The sequence below is a fragment of the Amaranthus tricolor genome, chromosome 17 (assembly GCF_026212465.1).
Source record: "Amaranthus tricolor cultivar Red isolate AtriRed21 chromosome 17, ASM2621246v1, whole genome shotgun sequence".
NCBI classification, from domain to species: Eukaryota; Viridiplantae; Streptophyta; class Magnoliopsida; order Caryophyllales; family Amaranthaceae; genus Amaranthus; species Amaranthus tricolor.
The window spans coordinates 16419625-16438270 of NC_080063.1; the positions used below are offsets into that span (position 1 = coordinate 16419625).

At 32.2% G+C, this 18646-nt stretch overlaps 2 protein-coding genes across 7 annotated transcripts; one reads left to right on the forward strand and one right to left on the reverse strand.

The window, feature by feature from the left end:
* The first annotated feature begins 6014 nt into the window (after positions 1 to 6014).
* Positions 6015 to 9676, forward strand: LOC130804175 (EIN3-binding F-box protein 1-like). The gene is made up of 2 exons (XM_057668528.1): positions 6015 to 6539; positions 7038 to 9676. Exons 1-2 carry the CDS (start codon positions 6515 to 6517, stop codon positions 8930 to 8932), a joined length of 1920 nt encoding a protein of 639 aa, XP_057524511.1. The 5' UTR covers positions 6015 to 6514; the 3' UTR covers positions 8933 to 9676.
* A 2113-nt stretch (positions 9677 to 11789) lies between these two features.
* Positions 11790 to 18004, reverse strand: LOC130804159 (protein WVD2-like 6). 6 transcript variants are annotated; one of them, XM_057668506.1, is made up of 10 exons: positions 17684 to 17994; positions 16239 to 16493; positions 15284 to 15353; positions 15066 to 15169; positions 14891 to 14937; positions 14077 to 14148; positions 13823 to 13922; positions 13654 to 13725; positions 13455 to 13562; positions 11790 to 12704 (listed from the first exon to the last, which is right to left on the reverse strand). In XM_057668506.1, exons 2-10 carry the CDS (start codon positions 16488 to 16490, stop codon positions 12201 to 12203), a joined length of 1329 nt encoding a protein of 442 aa, XP_057524489.1. In that variant the 5' UTR covers positions 16491 to 16493; positions 17684 to 17994; the 3' UTR covers positions 11790 to 12200. The 6 variants fall into 6 exon arrangements, with proteins under 6 accessions (XP_057524489.1, XP_057524484.1, XP_057524486.1 ...); XM_057668501.1 differs by adding an exon at positions 16850 to 16938 and having other exon boundaries at positions 15066 to 15353; XM_057668504.1 differs by adding an exon at positions 16850 to 16938 and having other exon boundaries at positions 11808 to 12704; positions 14891 to 14934; positions 15066 to 15353; positions 17684 to 18004.
* Positions 18005 to 18646: the final 642 nt, after the last annotated feature.

An 18646-nucleotide genomic window follows, 5' to 3' on the forward strand; every position in this document is an offset into this window, starting at 1 on the left:
TTCCAATGCGTTATTTTATTTATTTATATGTTGAATTTTACAAGTCTAAAAGTTGTAAAAAGTTTTATATAATGAAAGTATGCGATTAAACGATTTAAACAAGATCCCACTTGACTATATTTTTACTTATACATGAGTCGCAATATATAAAATAAGCTTAGACGATAAATAGTGCACATAATTAAAATGTAGCGAGTATTTCAGAACGGAGAAAGTACGAGTAAACGCTACCAGCATCTGAAAACCGGTCATTCTAGCATTTTTCCGCAAGTGTAAATGGCATAGCTATATATTCACCTCTCGAGCATGAAAGATCGATTAACCTTCCAGATCTCGTTTGTTTTTCTACTTAATTCAAAAAATCGTTTTTATATATAGCTTCGATTCTTAATTTTGTGCCGTTGATTGTATTCGTCTAGGAGGCTTTTTGTAAGAACGAGTTTGTCAATCAGTGGGAATTTCTTACCTTTCTTCCATGCAGCTTGTAGGAAATCTCAAGCTATCAAACACACAGTTCCATACCTTCAACAAAAATAATTTTTATAATATTTTTTTGTGTTAGCGTTGTTTTATTTAATGGGTGATATGACGAGAATCAAACTCGTAAATTTGTCTGGAGAAGGCAATTTTTGCTCAAAATGAGATAAGATTTGATTTTCAGAAGTAAAATAATTGTAAATAGTTTTTTCTTATTACATGCAATTATATGATTTTTTTTTGATATGAAAACTACTATTTAACTTTAATAAAAATGTCTAATTATTTGGAAAAGATGATTAATGAGTATGTTTGGGTACAAAATTATTAATAACAATGTACTTTCTTTGTTCCCCTCGATTTCTATCATTTTATATTTCGGATTATTCCATTATTTTATATCATTTTCTTATTTGGAAATGAATTCACTATTTTTTTAATCTGTCCATTCATACTAAAAACTTTATATTTCATCAACATAATACAATCTCTCTTTTCATTAATTATCAAATTTTCCTTAAAAAATTAATACTTCAATATTCTAATCTCTCATCTGGCCAACCATCTTAAAGCAAACATTTGCAAAAGCTGCAAAATTACCAAGTTGAAGGAACTTGCAAAAAAAAAAAAAAATTTGAAGAAACTACTACAGCAATGGAGATAAGGAACATTTAAGGAGGAAGAAGAAAGAAGAGGATAATGGTCAAAAAATAACATACTACAACCGTTAAAAGAAAAGCCAAACAACAGCACAGATTAAATAAAATAATAAATGGGATTATTCATGGTTAATCGATAGTTAAGATTATTGTAGGAAAATCGTGAATAAGTTGGATTATTTTGGATAAATTTTCCTAATATATATGACATAAAATAACTTATGAATTGTTCTACTTTATATTTCATTAATTCTTATAACTTATCATTATTTAAAGATAATAATAATATTTTGTTATCAATTAATTAATTTTTATAATTTGTACTTAGACGAAACGATGAAAGTATTATAGAACCAAGTTTTTTATGGAGTATGATTTTGCAACTTGCATAAATTGCCAGCTTTGGCATGTGAGAATTATAAGAGATTTAGAATCTACTCCTATGTGACAATTGACAATGTGATGAATGTACTTGCTTTATAAGAGTTAGCATCACTTACAATCTGCAAAAATATTAAAAAATTATTGTAGAGACTAATAAATTATGCAGATAGAAATAAAGTGAGAGAAATTGAAAAATTTATAAATAAGAATTAAAGAAAAAAATAAGAATACTATATTTAAAATAAAAATATTACAAAAATAAAGAGATAGACTAAAATGCAAAGTATAGCTAAGGACAAAGAATACTTAATTATATGAATATATTTAGCAAGTTGAGTATATATTTAATAAATTAAAATTACCAAATATTAACGCAAATTCCAACTTGCATACAACTGGAAAATCCCCCAAAAAAACTAAAGAAAAAATAATGATTCAGGTGAGAAAGAAACTTCTGATGGTACGTTAAGCACAAGTGTACCTAGGAAGTAGGAAAGAGTCCCTCAATATCTCAGAAGAGAGATGATATATGCACGTGAAACTTCTAAGTGGATGCTTCTATGGTTATATACTTATATTGATATGACAATAAATAAAAATCGAGTTTTGTCTCAGTTGAAAAGTTAAATATATTTATTAAAAATTTTAGATTTGATTTTCGTCTAATTTTTTTTTCTCAAATCTAACTATCATAGTATCATGTAATTCAATCCTTAATATCTCTAATTATGTATAATAAAAATTAGATATTAATAATCTTTGTAGTGAGACGAATCAAACAAGATCACATTTGATTATATTTTAACCTGTAGATTAAAAACTAATCACAAATTAAGATTGATGAATAAATAGTATTGGTTTTGTCAATATTACAACTAATATGAATCGGAAGAAGTAATATTTAGTTTATTATAATAATAATAATAACGATATAGTTTACTCTCTCCATCCATTTTAAGTTTATCCCATTTAATAAAAAAAAGTTTTCACAAAAAATTTGTCAAAGAGGGATATAATTCTAACTATATTCAGATTGAATAGTAATTTTTAATGGATCATACACTTATACTTGATGTATGTAACATAAAATGAGATTTCAATAAAAATTTTAAGTTGATAGATAAAGCCTTAAACTTGTAAACCCTTGAAATATTGGAAGAGGGCAATTCAACTAATGGACAAAAGAAGTAGAATTTCCACCTTAATCAATATACATAAGAACATGTAATCTTTTATGTTAGAGTATATAATATATTATCAGTTTAAATTTTTTGTTGATTTTCTAAAACATATTATATATTTTAACGTAGTTAGTTCCTTGACATTTTAGTTAGAAATGGATAATTTGGTCTAATTTACTTAATTCCACTCAAATATATATATATATATATATATATATATATATATATATATATATATATATATATATATATATATATATATATATATATATATATATTATGGGGATGAGAAGGGATGGTCAAGAGTTCAAAATTTTATTAGACTTGGCTTAGATTTGACGTTAATTTTAGGGTGTAAGTCCGATTTTGACTAATGGATTTATATTTAAATGTAAAACCTAAATGAGTTAGGTATGAGTCCAATATATGTTTTCACATTTAAAGTTACTTCAGATTTATAATAGACCCAAACTCAACTCATAATTAATTAATTTAAACTTCTTTTAAACTCATTTAGTCCCACTTTAGACGTAGACTAAGCTTGATTTATATAGTCAATTTATATCAAACTGAAAAATAAGTAAAGTAATAACAAATAGATTAAGACACATATAAGACGTTATATAGACTTCATGTTCATCTGATTATCCGGTGAAATTCAAGTCAAAATTTTAAGTCCTAATAAACCTGAATATTTACAAAATAAATAAATTTAAATCTAATTAAACCTAACTCAAATCTATTTCATGATCATTCAACTAAAATCACATTCCTATATTTTAGATGTCAAATATAAGATAAAATTCCACCTCCTACACCAGCAAGCTACCTTAGTATTTATATATATCACACTATATTCTTTAAAAAAAAATTGAAAAGAATTTATAGATATATAGAAGATTCACATTAAAGGTATAAGGATGTTGCAACAAAGATGATCGACTTGGTCCAAGTTTATACATCCACGGTTTGGTCAAAACTCAACGACCTAACAGAGTAACAGTCTAAGTAACATTATAATTATAGTTATAAAATAAATACAAAACTAGAACACAACTCCGGTCATTTAATTAGATTTTTTTATTAATATTAAATTGTGTAATATTAATATATAACAAAGAAAAATAGTGATCGAGTTAGCTTGGCACATATTCAGTTGTTATGGGTGATTTCGGACATGTGCAAATTACCTGATTGCACAAGGCCACAAGAAATTAAGGGGTTTCGGATATCATTTAATTAGTTTAGAATATAGTTTTACATTGTTTTTACTTAAATCTAACAATTACCTATTTTTAGGCTTAAAAATTTAAAAACACACATAATAAATTAAATTAGGTGAAAAAAATTATTGGTGCTTCATCTTTGTTTGATATGGACATATGGTGATGGTTGGGCTCACCTTATACCAATTATTCTGAATTTGCATTTTCTAAATGTCAAAATTTGAATGTCAAAATTTGAATGTCAATTCTGGTCTGTTTGCATCCTTGCTTACTTGGTCTCTCTTTCAGAATTGATGGGATGACTTATCTTTAACCTTTGTATTGTGGGGATACTAAGGAGCATGTTACCCAAAACATTAATTACCTAACTATTGGAGGCTAATACAACCAACTCTTTAAACCACTCCTTACATCTATCTTTCTATTCAACATGTATATTGTGGCTATGCAGGGTTTTCATCACCTGAGGTTAAAATTGATCGCTTTGTTTTTAAAACTCCCTTTTAAGAAAGTATAGATACAGATTGTTCATTATTTTTCCTTACCCAGACTCTATTTTCGAGCGACATATTGGGTTGATGATAATGATCATCATCATGTATACATTATAATAAATATTTTAGGAAAAAAAAGATTAATTTAGTACCCAAAACTTAATTATGGATTGAAGAATTGTCGTACATATTATCTTATTTATTTTTGGGCCAAGAGCGAAAGATTAAAAAAGTCCTCAAAAGTTTAAGGCGTTATAAATAATATAACACAAATTCTTGTATGTGAAGATCTCACCGTGCGACATGTCTCATACTTGGGTTAAATAACCCAATAATAGAAGTTTTTAGCTTATGGGCTTCTTGTTTTGAGGTTGTCTCACCGTAAGACGGTCTCATACAAGACTGGCTGATAATATAATACCTTTCTTTTTTTATATTGCTAATATTTCAACTATTTCTTAAAAAATTTAAGGCATTGGGCAATAGCCTACTTTGCTCTTGCTAATATATGACTATGCTATGTTGATGTGAATGTAAATTAAATAAGTGTAGAAAAGAGGATATGATGTAGAGATAGAGATAATGTTACCACTTACCACCAATTGATCCGTAATTTTATTCCTACTATAATTATTTTTTGGTTGAAGAGAAGGATAATCACCAATAATAACTAAAAATAACAATCACCAGCTTCTCGTCAAAAAAAGATATTGTGTTTAGTTTGGTGGAAGCATTTTTGTTGACATACAATTTTCCATGAAAGCTACTATTATTTTTTATAAAAAGTAAATGATAATTATTTTTTTTTTGATATGTTTAAATTTCATTTTATTTTTTGTCAAATCAAATGAGAAGAATAGTTTCCCGGTGATTAACAACAAACAAATTAAACATATAAATATCTAAAGAAAAATAATTAAAAGACCTTTGTAAATTAAATCGAATTGAAACACATAAGTCACCTTGTCAAGTGACTACTAGTTAAAGTTGTTGACAAATTTTAACTAGCTAAATATATTATGAAAAGCCAATTATTTAAGCTAATTGCTATGAAGACGTTTGCTAAAAATTATTTGTTAATTGTTGGTTGTTAATTCGAGAAAAAATAGATAAAAACAAATACTAATGGAAAAAAAATGCTCATTTGATTTTGTTTAAAAGTCAAATTTTTTTGATGATTTAACCAACATAAGTTTTCTATTGAGTCGTCTCACCATGAGACAACTTTAATTAGGTTGGTCCAAACAATTAAAAAAAAGTTACATTTTTTTTCAAAGAAAAATACTTCCTTGGAGTTTAATTTTCATTTTTTTAAATGATTTTTTTTACAAATGGGCCGTTAGCATGGACCTGTTTCACGATGAGACGGTCTCATACAAGATTAATTGTTTAATTAAATAGTTTTTTTGACTGTTTTACCAACTAAAAGGTCAAAATTCAAAAGTAAAAAAAAAAAACCATTTACCAAATGGTTAATTATTTTTTTAAAAAAAATTATGCACCTTGTACCAAACCATGGGTTCTTTTCACTTCACCCATAGTGAAGGTCATATAGACAAGTGGGGGTTTTGGTGATAGCTTAGGGATGGGAGCAAAGAATTCCTGTTTTTGAGCAAGATTCAATGCACTTGCATGTATGATGTATGTTATCTCTATTCTCTCCCCCCACAATCCCCAAATTCCTTGTATATGAATCATGCATTTCCTTTCTCCTCATTAATTATTATACTTTTTTAATTTAACCCAAAATATTTTTTTTGGGACCCACTTTTTTCTCTTCCTCAACATTGACAACATCTTAAGATAAAAACACATCCACAGCATCATTTTTTCCATTGCTTCACCATTCATTCATTCCCCCTTTCATCTTTTCCTTCTTCCTTCACAACATTTTTTGCCCTATTTCAATAGGGTTTCCTTCTTTATGCTCTATTTTTTCATCTCATGAATTTTGCATATTTCCAATTTTCATTCATCTTTGTTGTTTTTATTTCTGGGTTTGTTAAGGATCTGGGTTTATTTTCTGGTGGCTTCTTTCACTCATCAAGTTCACACCTTTTTTGCCTCTTTGAGGTTTTTATTCAGCTTTCAACATGTCTCAGATCGTCAATTACAGTGGTATGTTCATGGATCCTTTTTTTTTCTTTTAATTTGCTGATTTTTTTATGCAATTGTTTTGGGGTTTTTGATTGTAGAACTATTTTGGACTTTTTTAATCGGGTTTATTACTTAAATTTTGGTATTTTGGTAGTTTTTTCTATTGATTATTCTAGGGTTATAATGAATTTGATTTTGCATAATTTCCCTGTGTTCTTTGAGAAAGATCTTGTCTGTATAAATGTTTTATATCCCTATGATGAACAATTAAATTTCCTGCAAATATTGGACTTGTGATGATTCATTTTGGGTTAATTTGCATGATTAGTTACTACATGTATATAAGTATCTTTTATGATTTATGAAATGAATTACCCATATAAAGTAAACATATTTTTCAATGACTAGTCAAGTTTAGGCATTTCTAGATTAGTTTTATTGTGGTATGATTTGCAAAATATAGAATTTTGGTAGTGGAAAAGCATAGACTGAGTATAGTTTTTGTGTTTGGATTCTCAGAAAATGAGGAATTTTACCATGGGGGATCCATATACTCAAACCCCAAGGAAGCTGGTAGCTTTTTGTCCCTTCGTATTGTTAACCATGTGGATGTTTACTTCCCAAACAAAAGAGCTAGGATCAATGCCCCTGTTGGAGGAGACTTTTTAGGGCAAAAAAAGCAGGTTTCTCTTGATTCCCTCCCAGATGAGTGTTTGTATGAGATCTTCAGGCGTTTGCCGGGATACCAAGAAAGGAGTTCTTGTGCCAGCGTTTCGAAACGCTGGCTTATGCTTGTTAGTAGCATCCCTTGTGAGGATCTGTGCAATAAGAATAAGGTTGCTGCTGATGAGGGTGAGGAGATCGACAGCGATGGGTTTCTTACTAGGAGTTTGGAGGGTAAGAAGGCCACCGATGTTAGACTTGCTGCTGCGGCTGTGGGAAGTGGTGGTCTTGGTGGATTAGGTAAGCTGATGATCAGGGGAACGAACTCTGTTCGTGGAGTTACTGATCTTGGTTTGAAGGCTGTTTCTCGATGCTGCCCTTCTCTTAAGAGTCTTTCCATCTGGAATGTTTCGTCCATCGGAGATGAAGGTCTCGTTGAGATTTCTAATGGATGTCGTCGCCTTGAGAAACTTGATCTTTGCAACTGCCCGTCTATTACCAGCAAGGGTTTGATCGCAATCGCCAAGAATTGTTCCGGCTTGACCTTATTGAGTATTGAGGGTTGTCAACTTATTGGTAATGAAGGTTTGCAAGCTATTGGGCAGTTCTGTCCAAACCTCAAATCTGTTACCATCAAGGACTGCCCACTTGTTGGTGATCAGGGTATCGCAACTTTGATGTCATCAGCTTCTTTCGTCCTCACCAAGTTGAAGCTTCAGGGTTTGAATGTTACTGATCTTTCCCTTGCAGTGATCGGTCATTACGGAAAAGTTGTTTCTGATCTTTTTTTGGCCAACCTTCAAAATGTGAATGAAAAGGGTTTCTGGGTCATGGGTAATGCCCAGGGTCTTCAACATCTAAAGTCATTCACCATTTCCTCGTGCCAAGGAGTCACAGACGTTGCAGTCGAAGCTTTGGGAAAAGGCTGTCCCAATTTGAAGCAGTTCGCTCTGAAGAAGTGCGCTTTCTTGTCCGACAATGGATTGATTTCCTTTGCCAAAGCTGCAAGGTCTCTCGAGAGCCTGCAATTTAAGGAGTGCCACAGGATCACCCAAATCGGGTTTTTTGGTCTTTTATTGAACTGTGGTCTTAAGTTGAAGGATGTAACTATGTCTAGCTGCTTTGGTTTCAAGGACATGGTGTTGGGATTCCCCCTCCCGAACAAATCCGCCCCACTTCGTTCCGTGACAATCAGCAACTGCCCTGGGCTCGGAGACATGACCTTGGCTATGTTGGCAAAGTTGTGCCCTCAATTGCAATGTGTAAACTTTAACGGTCTTCCCTCCATCACCGATGCCGGTCTTCTATCCCTTATCGAGAGTTGTGATGCTGGTGCCGGTCTTGTCAAGGTGGGTCTCGCGGACTGTGTTAATGTGACCGACGACATTGTCATCGCATTGGCAAAGTTTCATGGCGGAACCCTAGAGTTGTTGAACCTTGAAGGTTGTGGTAAGGTTACCGATACAGGGTTGGTGGCTATTGCCGATGATTGCCTTTTGCTCAATGAACTCGATGTTTCTAAGTGCGCTATCACAGACTTTGGTGTCGCATCTTTGGCTCGCTCGAAGCATCTGAGCTTACAGATCCTCTCTCTTTCCGGGTGCTCGATGATCTCCAACAAGTGCTTGCCTTTCTTGGCAAAGTTGGGTCAGTCTCTTATGGGACTCAACATTCAAAACTGCAACTCGATCAGCAGCACCGTCACTGATATGCTCGAGGATCGGCTCTTTAGATGTGACATCCTTTCCTAAGCGCAAAACATTTCGATGCTCTTCGGATTATTTAAGTAGCTTCAGAAGTACATTAAGTGAATAGGTTGAGTTCGTATTTAGTTTTTGGGTCCATCAGTTTTAAAACAGGCTTGCCTTTTGCCGGAGACATGGGTCTTTTTCCAGGAAGAAACGACCGATTACACCCCTTTTTTGCAGGTTTCCTCAAGACAGGAAATCTGTTTCAAGAATTCGGGCTCTTTTTTGGTGCCAGATTCTTATCGGTCGTAGATGCCTGAGAATACTGTTAACTGCTTTCCGGGTTCAATTGTCTAGCCTTCGTCTAATCTTTTGCTGGGTTTTGGACCTTCATTGAAAAACAAAAAAAAATTGAAAAACGAAAAACGAAAAAAAAAAGTTTTAGCTTGGCTTCGGGGCTGAGTTCTCGTGTCAGTCATCAGTGTTTGTTTTTTAGTCTTTGTGTCGGTTTTTACCAAGTCGTCCGGAGTGTTGTTGGTCGGCATTTGTTGGTTCATCGTTCTACCGTTGCTTTTGAAAGTTCAAAGTATGGTGTTCTTGTTTTGTCATGGGCTTTGGCCGTGGCAGCACGATCTAGATCGAGCTGCCATTACAATCTCTAACCTCTCGAATGGGGTGGGATTGTTTTTTCATCGAGTTTTGCCAAGCCTCATTTTTACAAGTGCCTTTTGTATGAACTTGTACTTTTGCAACGGCTTTTTAATGTAATAGAAGATTATCGATATTATGTTAATCTCTTTTCTATTGTAATTTCCCGATTCACTCTCAAAGTTGACTATATAAACTAATAAATTGTTTTTAACACGAGAATCGAATTATTATCTTAAAACAATAATTTGAATTAGCTTTAATTTCACATGAAAAATAATGGAAAGATCCACTAAAGAGAATGATTTGGGTGCATAGACAAGAGAACATGGAATTGGTTGGGTGTCTAATCTGACCAAGTAATGATCCACTGCAACTACAATGATCAAATAATTGACATAACAAAACCAACCACAAATTTTGGCTATGGAAATATCATTGAGATTTCACCAAATTTATGGTCCTTGTAGGAAATTTCTTTCCACAATGTCCATAGGTTATGTTAGTTGTCAATTGTTTTTAACACACCTAATAATAGTAATCATGTCATATCCTACAATCTAATGATATTTTGAATTATTTAGATAAAATAACTCTTCAAAATGACTTGAACAGAAAAGTAGTGTTACAAAGAAACAGAAAAAAATAAAGATTAAATTTATGAATGAATGACTTAAATAAGAGAATGAATTAGAAATATAAATATTCGGATTTTAATTGTTTTTATAGAATAAACAATTTAATTTTACTATATCATTCATACAATAGAAATTTATATTTATAATTATCAATTTTTCTAATTCAATCATTGTATATAAAATAAGAAATAACATATCATTTATTGCACGAGAATATATATATATATATATATATATATATATATATATATATATATATATATATATATATATATTAAATTCCTAATTATAAAAATTACAAGTAAACGTTGTCAAAAGTCCTTTTGACAATACATGAGTGGAGAATCAATACTTATAAAAGATTATAAAAGTATATGCAAATTAAACAAAGCATTTCCTACAAAAAAAGGGGTCAAAATCAAGAACGATTATATGCTAACATAAAAAGATATCAAATCATTAAGAAAATATTATGTTTATTATCTCTATGAATTTATTTGATTAAAGACTTTTTTTGAAATTATTTAATTAAAGATTCTTAAAGACAACAAATGAAGACAAAACCCTGTTCACAAATTTCGTAACAAATCTTTAATTGTCATCTTTTTAAATTTTAAGGTATAATAACTTTATCAAAAGTGTAATTTCTATAAATATTCGTCATTACTCATTAACATGATTCCAAGTATTGGCTAACATCCTCACGTATTCAAACAACACTAGCTACTTTTAAGGTCCGTTTAAATTGAGTGTAAATTAAATGGGTAAATAAAAATCAAAGTAGGAAAACAAAGCTAGATGGATAATTAAATGTATTTAGTTAGATGGATAATTAAACATATTTAGTTAGTTGGATAATTAAACGAATTTAAGAATTAGAGGTGAAATAATTAGTTAGAAAGTATTCAAAATTAGATATAATGTAAATTAGTTTCCTCATTTTTATAATTTTTAATTATATGTAATTATAGATACTATTATTTAAGATTTAATTAGTGCATTTAATAGAATAACAAAACTAAATTGGATAATTAATGTGAATCGAAAAGAGTAATTCTTTGTGAGTAAAGACAATGAAGAAAATAAAATAGAAGAATTATAAATGATTTATGACAATCCACATAACAAACCACAGCCTCAAAGTATACTATCTTGCTCATTTGAGCAAATGCAAAGCCTTTCAAAATCAACTAGTATTCACTTATTAAACTTAGACATTTTTTTGTAAATGGCAAGATAACAATAAAATATATGAGTAATATGCTAATATTATTTTTTTCTCCCACCATTCCCAAAGAAATTTTTAGACTTAATATCTCTAAATATGTATTATAAAAAATAATACAAAATACACAATAAAAAAATAAATAAGTCAAATCTAATAAGATCTCATATGAATATATTTTATCTTTTACTTATTTATCAAAAATCTTATTTAGATATCTCTACTCAAAGAAGAATGTTGAACATTAGATATCAAAAATTTTAATTTTAATCTGACAAAATTTCACATAAATATGTTTCAACTTCTACATATCTGTCGAAATGCCAACACAATGCGTAGGTCGGCCACTGAAACTTAACTCAACTTCACAATGAAACAACAAAACAACGTGTTGAAAGAAATAAGAATAAACATTTTAAATATATATATAAAAAAAAAAAGAAAACATTGTTCAAAAATCCAAATGCAAACTACAACCATATTTTTCAATTTAGTCATACTCATCCCCCCATAAACTACATTATATGTATCATTAACTACAACTAGTGTACTGAGAAAAAACACAAAATTTACCCACAACCATACTTCAATGGCAGACCATTAAAAAGAAGCAACTTATAATTGTAATATGACAACCCAAACAAAGTGCAAATGCAGACTATTTAAGCGATTCGACGGGAAAGTCTTGAAAAACACGAATAACCGAACCTCACCCAAACTATGAACAAACTGCTACACGACTTCACATTCGTGTTCTTACGAAACAACCACTTTGTGGAGGCAAACGAATCCGATTAAACCCAGGATCTTGCTGATGTTCTTAATACAAGTCTTGCTTGATTGTTGGCAGTTGGGCGTGAGCTTGCTCTTCCCCGATAGCCTCAGTTTCGAATCTAACATGAGTTCCATTGTGTTCAGATGTTGAAACTTCCTCCTCGGCATGAGCAATTGGAGCAATGTAAGCGGGATTAGAGAGAGAATCTTTGTCTTCGACATGGGCGATAGGCACAGATTCTGGGTTAGAGGAAGGACCCTCTTCGTCAATGCGTGCTATAGGTGGAGATCCGTTCATTGTGTTATCCTGCACTTTAGCGTTTTTCGATAGACGTGTTTTCTCGGATGGCAATCTAGGAAGGGACTTCCTTTGAGGCCGCTTCGGCTGGACAGGTGAAGGTCCTTTGCTGGGTGTGGTTTGTGCGACCGCCTTTGCATCCAGACTTAATCTTCCGGGTCGATGGATTTGATCACCATCTCCTTCGCCTTCGACTGACGATGAGTTCTTTTTTCTGCCAAGCTTCGGTGATCTGGGACGTGTAGTCGGTATCTGAATCATGGGGAACAAGGATTTGTAAGGAAACTTATACAGATCTTAAAATCATTAATCAGCTAAAATCCTGTTTGGTATGTAATTAAGGATGATAACGTTGCATAAATCTAACCCATTCGGCCATACCCAGAACTAAAGACTCGTCAAAATGTTCATACCGTATGACAAGACACGACAAAACAGAAGTAAAATTGAGTCCCGAATACAACACTCAAAAGAACTTACCAACTATAAAAGGGCCTAATAAGGCCCGAAAACGGGCCTTTATAAATAGGAAAAAAGAGCTCTACTACAATTATTATAAATTACAATGACAATGGGGATCAATGAAACACAATTCGCTAGTTAGTTCACCTTTTGGATTAACGATTCGCTTGAAATGGTTCAAAAATAGCCTAAAATCGACCATAATTCGCTTTTCTGATTTGCGATTCGCGAGGCATTCAGCGAATCATGTGACACTGATGGGGATTTTTAAATTTTTACACTTTAACTATTATAAACGATAATTAGTTATTATAAATTGATCAATGGGGATAATAATAATTTTTATTGACGAAAATGGGCCTGACCAGGCTTTTCAACCCCGGCTCAAATAAAGCCCAAATAAAATTTTAAAAGGCCCTTATCCGGCCCATTGAACACCCCTAGTCACAGCTCACTGACCATGTCGGCTGAGAGTTCATGTGTCGGATATATAGAGGTTCAATGAAAAAGGCCAAATGATCAAGAGTTGAATTATCTTACCTTCTTTAGCTCTTTAGCAGGTGCAGGTTCTTGGTAAAAGCTAGGCATTGGTGTTGCTTTAAAGTTCAAACTTTTCCGAAACATCTTAATCTCAGCCTCTTGAGTTTCCTGTCAAATTGTTATAAACAAAAGTAACATGTAATAACAAATTCTTGTCGTCGAAAGAATAAAAACATATTGGCATAATACAATATAGCACCTTGGACTTTGCTTGGATGGTACTTTTTTCCACTTCTTGTGCGTGTATTTTTTCCTCAAGTTTGGTATAAAACTGCCCAATATCAATCGGAGACCAAAACCCAAGTCAGTTACGCACATTGACAACAAAAGTAAATCAACTCTAGAGAAAAAGATGAGCAATCACAAACCTCTTTTCTCTTTTCAGCCCGCTCATGACACCTAAAATTGAAACCATAAGATGGAAGTTTACCCACTCGGTGAGACTTACCATCTGATGCAGAGGGACTTCTGTAATGTAATTAAGGAAAATTCGATGTATCAACTAGGAAATAGGCTATAAGCATTTAAATATTTATCAACCTTGGTTAACTTCAGATCTTTTACCATTGCCAAAATAAGGAAGGAACCGGGGGAGGGGTAAGGTGAACATTATAAAGGATACTCTACAAGTTCTTCGTTTGTTTCAGATTTGGATGTAGTTTCTTTCCTCAAAGGCTTCAATTTTGGCTTCTCCCTGCATTTCGACCCTTTACAGTCAAAAGAAAGTTGCTAATAACAAATCGACTTTAGAAAATGTCTCATATACTAAGATTATATAAATTAAAAAAAAAAACTATAAATAAAAGAATAATTTACAAATTACATCAAGTTTATGACTTTGTGAATTACAACATCAATGTTCATTTTTTGCAAATTATAACCTCAATGTTTTTTTTTCGAATTACAGCCACCAAAGTATCAAAGTGTACAATACTTAGGCCAAATCACATAATTTCGACCATTTTAGAGGTCACAGGTTGTGGTCGGAATTCGTGATTTGCCTTGAACGCCATAGACATTGATACTTTGGTGGCTATGATTCGCAAAGAATAAACATTGAGGCTGTAATTCGCAAAAGTCGTAAACTTTAAGGCTGTAATTTGCAGATTATTCTAGATAAAACAACTAAATACTATAATTACATGTTTCCAATTCACAAAAACGATCATTAGGGCAAGAAAAATTGGAAAAAAAGAGGGGAGAGAGACAGAAGCTTCATCCTCTTTTTGGCATAATATGGATATAGATTAAAGAAAAAGAAGCATAGGAAAAAAATCTTTCCCTCTCCATAAACTAGACATAGTTTTTTCTTTGGAGTCATTCTATCCCCTCCCTTTTCTTCAATCCTTAAAATTTATTACCACCATAAATTTTACAAAAAGTATTAAAAAAAAAAGGTGCATGAAAAGAGCAGAAAATATAGCAATGAAACCTACACGGTGCCTTCAGAATGCACAGACATCGTTTCCGATATCAGCGGCTGCTGGATAATAAGAATAATCAACCATTAGTAGAAATTAAACCGAATATCACTAAAATATACTGAGTAATAATCGTATTCGTGAGCAGGAAAAGGGAAATAATGTTTATATCGACTAAAACAATATCCACCTTAGCCTTTTGAGGGTTGCTTTTCACGGGCTTTGTCGTCTTGCTTGGATTACTATGAGAAGCTTGACGATCATTAAAAGATCTAGCCTTTACAATAGGCTGTTCTGTACATGCAAGATCAGATAAAGTACCATTAGAAGTAACCTTTACTTTTATATTACTAATGTTCTTCTTAGTTGATGTCACAAGATCATGTTTTGCATTTGAAGGCTTCTCACTTTTCCCCTTAACTTGACTACTCTGTGGCTTGGGTTCCTTCACAGCAGTAGTTTCTGTGGCTTCCAATCCCTACAAACCAATAAATCCAACAATAAGCAACATGCTAGTTTATACTATGTTTGGATGGGAGCTTAGTTTTAAAACCCGCGAGGCACACTGTGGCGCAAAACTATTATAATGAGAATATGAAGAATTCCCGCAATTATTTTCTTCTTAGCATGCCTTTTGTTTTTCTTAAAGAAGCAACGATTTTTCGAACTTCATATTCAAGTAAAGTTGAGTTTCGAGTGTTATTTCTTTTTCTAACAAATAAGCACAAGTTAGTTACCCAGCCCAACAAGGAGGCGCATCGAGGCGCCCAATGCGCACGCCTCTTTGTAGAGGTCTTTGTTTCACCTAGCTGATGCGTTTTCAGCCGAGCCTGAGCCGAGGCGCACAAGGCGTAAAAGCGAGGTACGCTTTTTAAAACTAAGGATGGGACTTGGGAGAATATGAAGGGAAAGGAAGGGGAGGCAAAAGGAAGCGTGACGTTTCCTTCGTTTAAATACAAAACGTTGCAAGAAGTGAAATGGAGGAAAGGAAATTGGAGAGGAGAACTCCTTTATGTATCATACAAAATAAATCTTTCCAACATTAAAGAGTTAAAAAAAAACAATCTTCCCTTCCCTTCCCATTATAGGGCTAAAGATTTATACTTATTTAATTTTGGATTAAAAAAAACAATCTTCCCTTCCCTTCCCTTCCCATTATTTAATAGGGAATCATTTAACAGCATTGGAGATTCCGGGTAATGAAATTTTGTTGTATCAATCTTCCCTCCGTCCCCATCCCATCGCTCCCCTACCCCTCCTTCCCTTTCCTTCCCTTCCCCATTCGTTCCTAAAACATAATTCAATCGTACACTTAACAATAAGTAAAACATATCAAGTAAACATGAGTGAAGAATCAATGTACCTCAGAAGCTGGAGGACCACTGTTTTCCACATGTACATCAGTAAGTTCTTCCGTTTCTTGATTCAAAGGATTCACCATTCCATTGCCAATTATTTCACCACCATGACTAACACCCACCAAAGTGCTGTCAGGACTGCCATGGATCTCTACTGCAACATTTTCATCCCCCGAGCTGTAATGATCATATTGAAGACCATTCTGATCAGCAACCCCGACATTACTAGAGTGTATATCAGTATCAGCGTCCATCATCGACTGCACATTGGAACCAAACAATGTTAATTCTAAGCAACACTATGGTAGAAAAGGTAGACCGTAAACCATTGCAGAAGACATCAATACAAGCAATTTAAAAACTAGCTCTCCAAATTCAATGCCTATTCTATTCTCTTGTCTATTTTCTCTCAGTTGTGAGAAAAACTTGTTCCTAGATTTAGGACCAACATATTAAAACATCATAAAATCAAATATCACTGCCCCTATGTACCAGTAAAACCACCAAATTTCCTACATTTAAAGCCCTTTTTAACCCAAATTTAATGCAATCTTTTCATATTAGAATGAACCCATTATTGAGAATTATTGGTTCGGCTAGGGGCGGAAAGTTGTACCTTTTGTCCTTGTGATAGGGGTTCGATTCTCACCACTCTTTACGTGTCGGGAATCACCTTGCCCCGGACTAAAAACAAGAATGCAACCTCTATTACCACAAATCAAGCATATACATTAGTGAAAAATGTGAACAAATCCTCAATTTCAACAGCCTATCTACTAAGAGACCGTCTAAGATCTCTCAGGCCCAGTCCATTAAAGCTTAATGCCTACAGTGCAATGAACCACAAATCCACAATAGCCAATAAGATCAAAAAATTACTTTATTGCCAAATTCAATTCACTCATATCTCATTGTATTATGTTGTTCATTATCAAAACTAAACTCCAAAACTTCAAATTCAAATAAACAAACAACAATTCAACAGTTCCAAAATGAAAGTATATCAACTAATAGAGTGGATCAAGAGAGATAGTAATCATCTAAATCAGGAAATACCAGTCACTCTCAAAACCTATAACACCCAAAACAATAAAGAAAACAAACACAAGAATTGCTACAATCTAATACAAAACCTATCATCCAAAACTTCAGAATAGTTCACTAAGTAATCAAACAAACAAAAGTCAATCATGGGTCATGATTTTTAATGAAGTTCACTCCAAGATACTAAATATAGTAACAAGCTCTATTTCAAATCTCAAAACCATGACACAAAATAAACAACTTAGATCCCCAAACCCACTATACACATCTCAAATCCAATCCACAAGTATACAAATTTTACAACAAAAAAAATAAAATTTAATCCACCACTAAAATTCAAAATATGGCACTAAAAAACTGAACTTTTGAACAGCCAAAAAAAGGAAAAAGCTTGCATTTTGATCACCTTAAAATTATAGCCCCATTAACAAACTCGATCTGAGAAGAAATGGGTAAAGGAGTGTCACAATTTCTGGGTAAGTGAAGAAATTAATAAGACAAAAGGACAGAAAAACACAATCTTCAGAAATATAATTGAAGAAAATGGTTTTTTTGGTGTTTTTTTGTTCAAAGTTTGCTTCTTTATTGTATTGTCAAATGGTATTTTGTTGTTGGAGCATTTGATTTAGGATTCAAAAAAGAGAAGTTCTTCAAAAAAAATCAAAAGGGGTATGAAAAGCAGTTTTCTTGAAGAAGAGAGAGAAAGTGGGGTAATGTAATGGGTTTTTTTTTAAATTGGGATTATTATTTATGGCTGTTCTTTTTATTTTATTGCTACTCCTATCTTAATGAAATGATGAAAATATCTTTAGATTTAAAATTTGTTTAACACACTTTAATCTCACTTAATAACACTTTTATCACTTTAAAAACATTAAATCAAAAGTTTTAGCATAATTCGAAATATTTTTTTCGCGACCCTATATATATTGAATTTCCAGTAGCGCCCCTGCATAATTTACGAACTCAAACACAGTAATATCTCTCTAAAATCTTTCTAAAAACGCTCTCTGAGTTTAAACAAGCTAAAAGTTGGAATCGATTTACAATGGCTAACGAAAGCAACTATGAATCCGAATGGGTACGTACTTTAATCGATTTGAATGTGTATTTTTGTTATAAAAAAAAGAAGTTAAAGTCGCGAAAAACGTGCGACTGGACTGCGGTTCAGTCGCACGCACGTGACTGAAATTTTTATTTTTATTTTTATTCTTTATTTCTCTTTTTTTATTTAAATTATTTTTTATTTTCTTATTATTTAATATACGTTGTATTAAATTATTTTATTTTATTTATATTATTATTATTTAAATTATTTAAATAATTTTTTATTTATTTTGTGATTTATATTATTATTATTATGTAAATT

What these genes read in the sequence shown, in the direction of transcription:
- LOC130804175 (XM_057668528.1), top strand. Translation starts at nt 6,515, where the DNA reads ATGTCTCAGATCGTCAATTACAGTG. An exon ending in TCAGATCGTCAATTACAGTG is followed by an intron (nt 6,540 to 7,037) that starts GTATGTTCATGG and finishes TTGGATTCTCAG; the next exon opens with AAAATGAGGAATTTTACCAT.
- LOC130804159 (XM_057668503.1), bottom strand. Translation starts at nt 16,490, where the DNA reads ATGATGGACGCTGATACTGATATACACTCTAGTAATGTCGGGGTTGCT. An exon ending in GCAACCCTCAAAAGGCTAAG is followed by an intron (nt 14,938 to 15,065) that starts GTGGATATTGTT and finishes CTTATTATCCAG; the next exon opens with CAGCCGCTGATATCGGAAAC. An exon ending in ACAAACGAAGAACTTGTAGA is followed by an intron (nt 13,923 to 14,076) that starts GTATCCTTTATA and finishes ATTACATTACAG; the next exon opens with AAGTCCCTCTGCATCAGATG.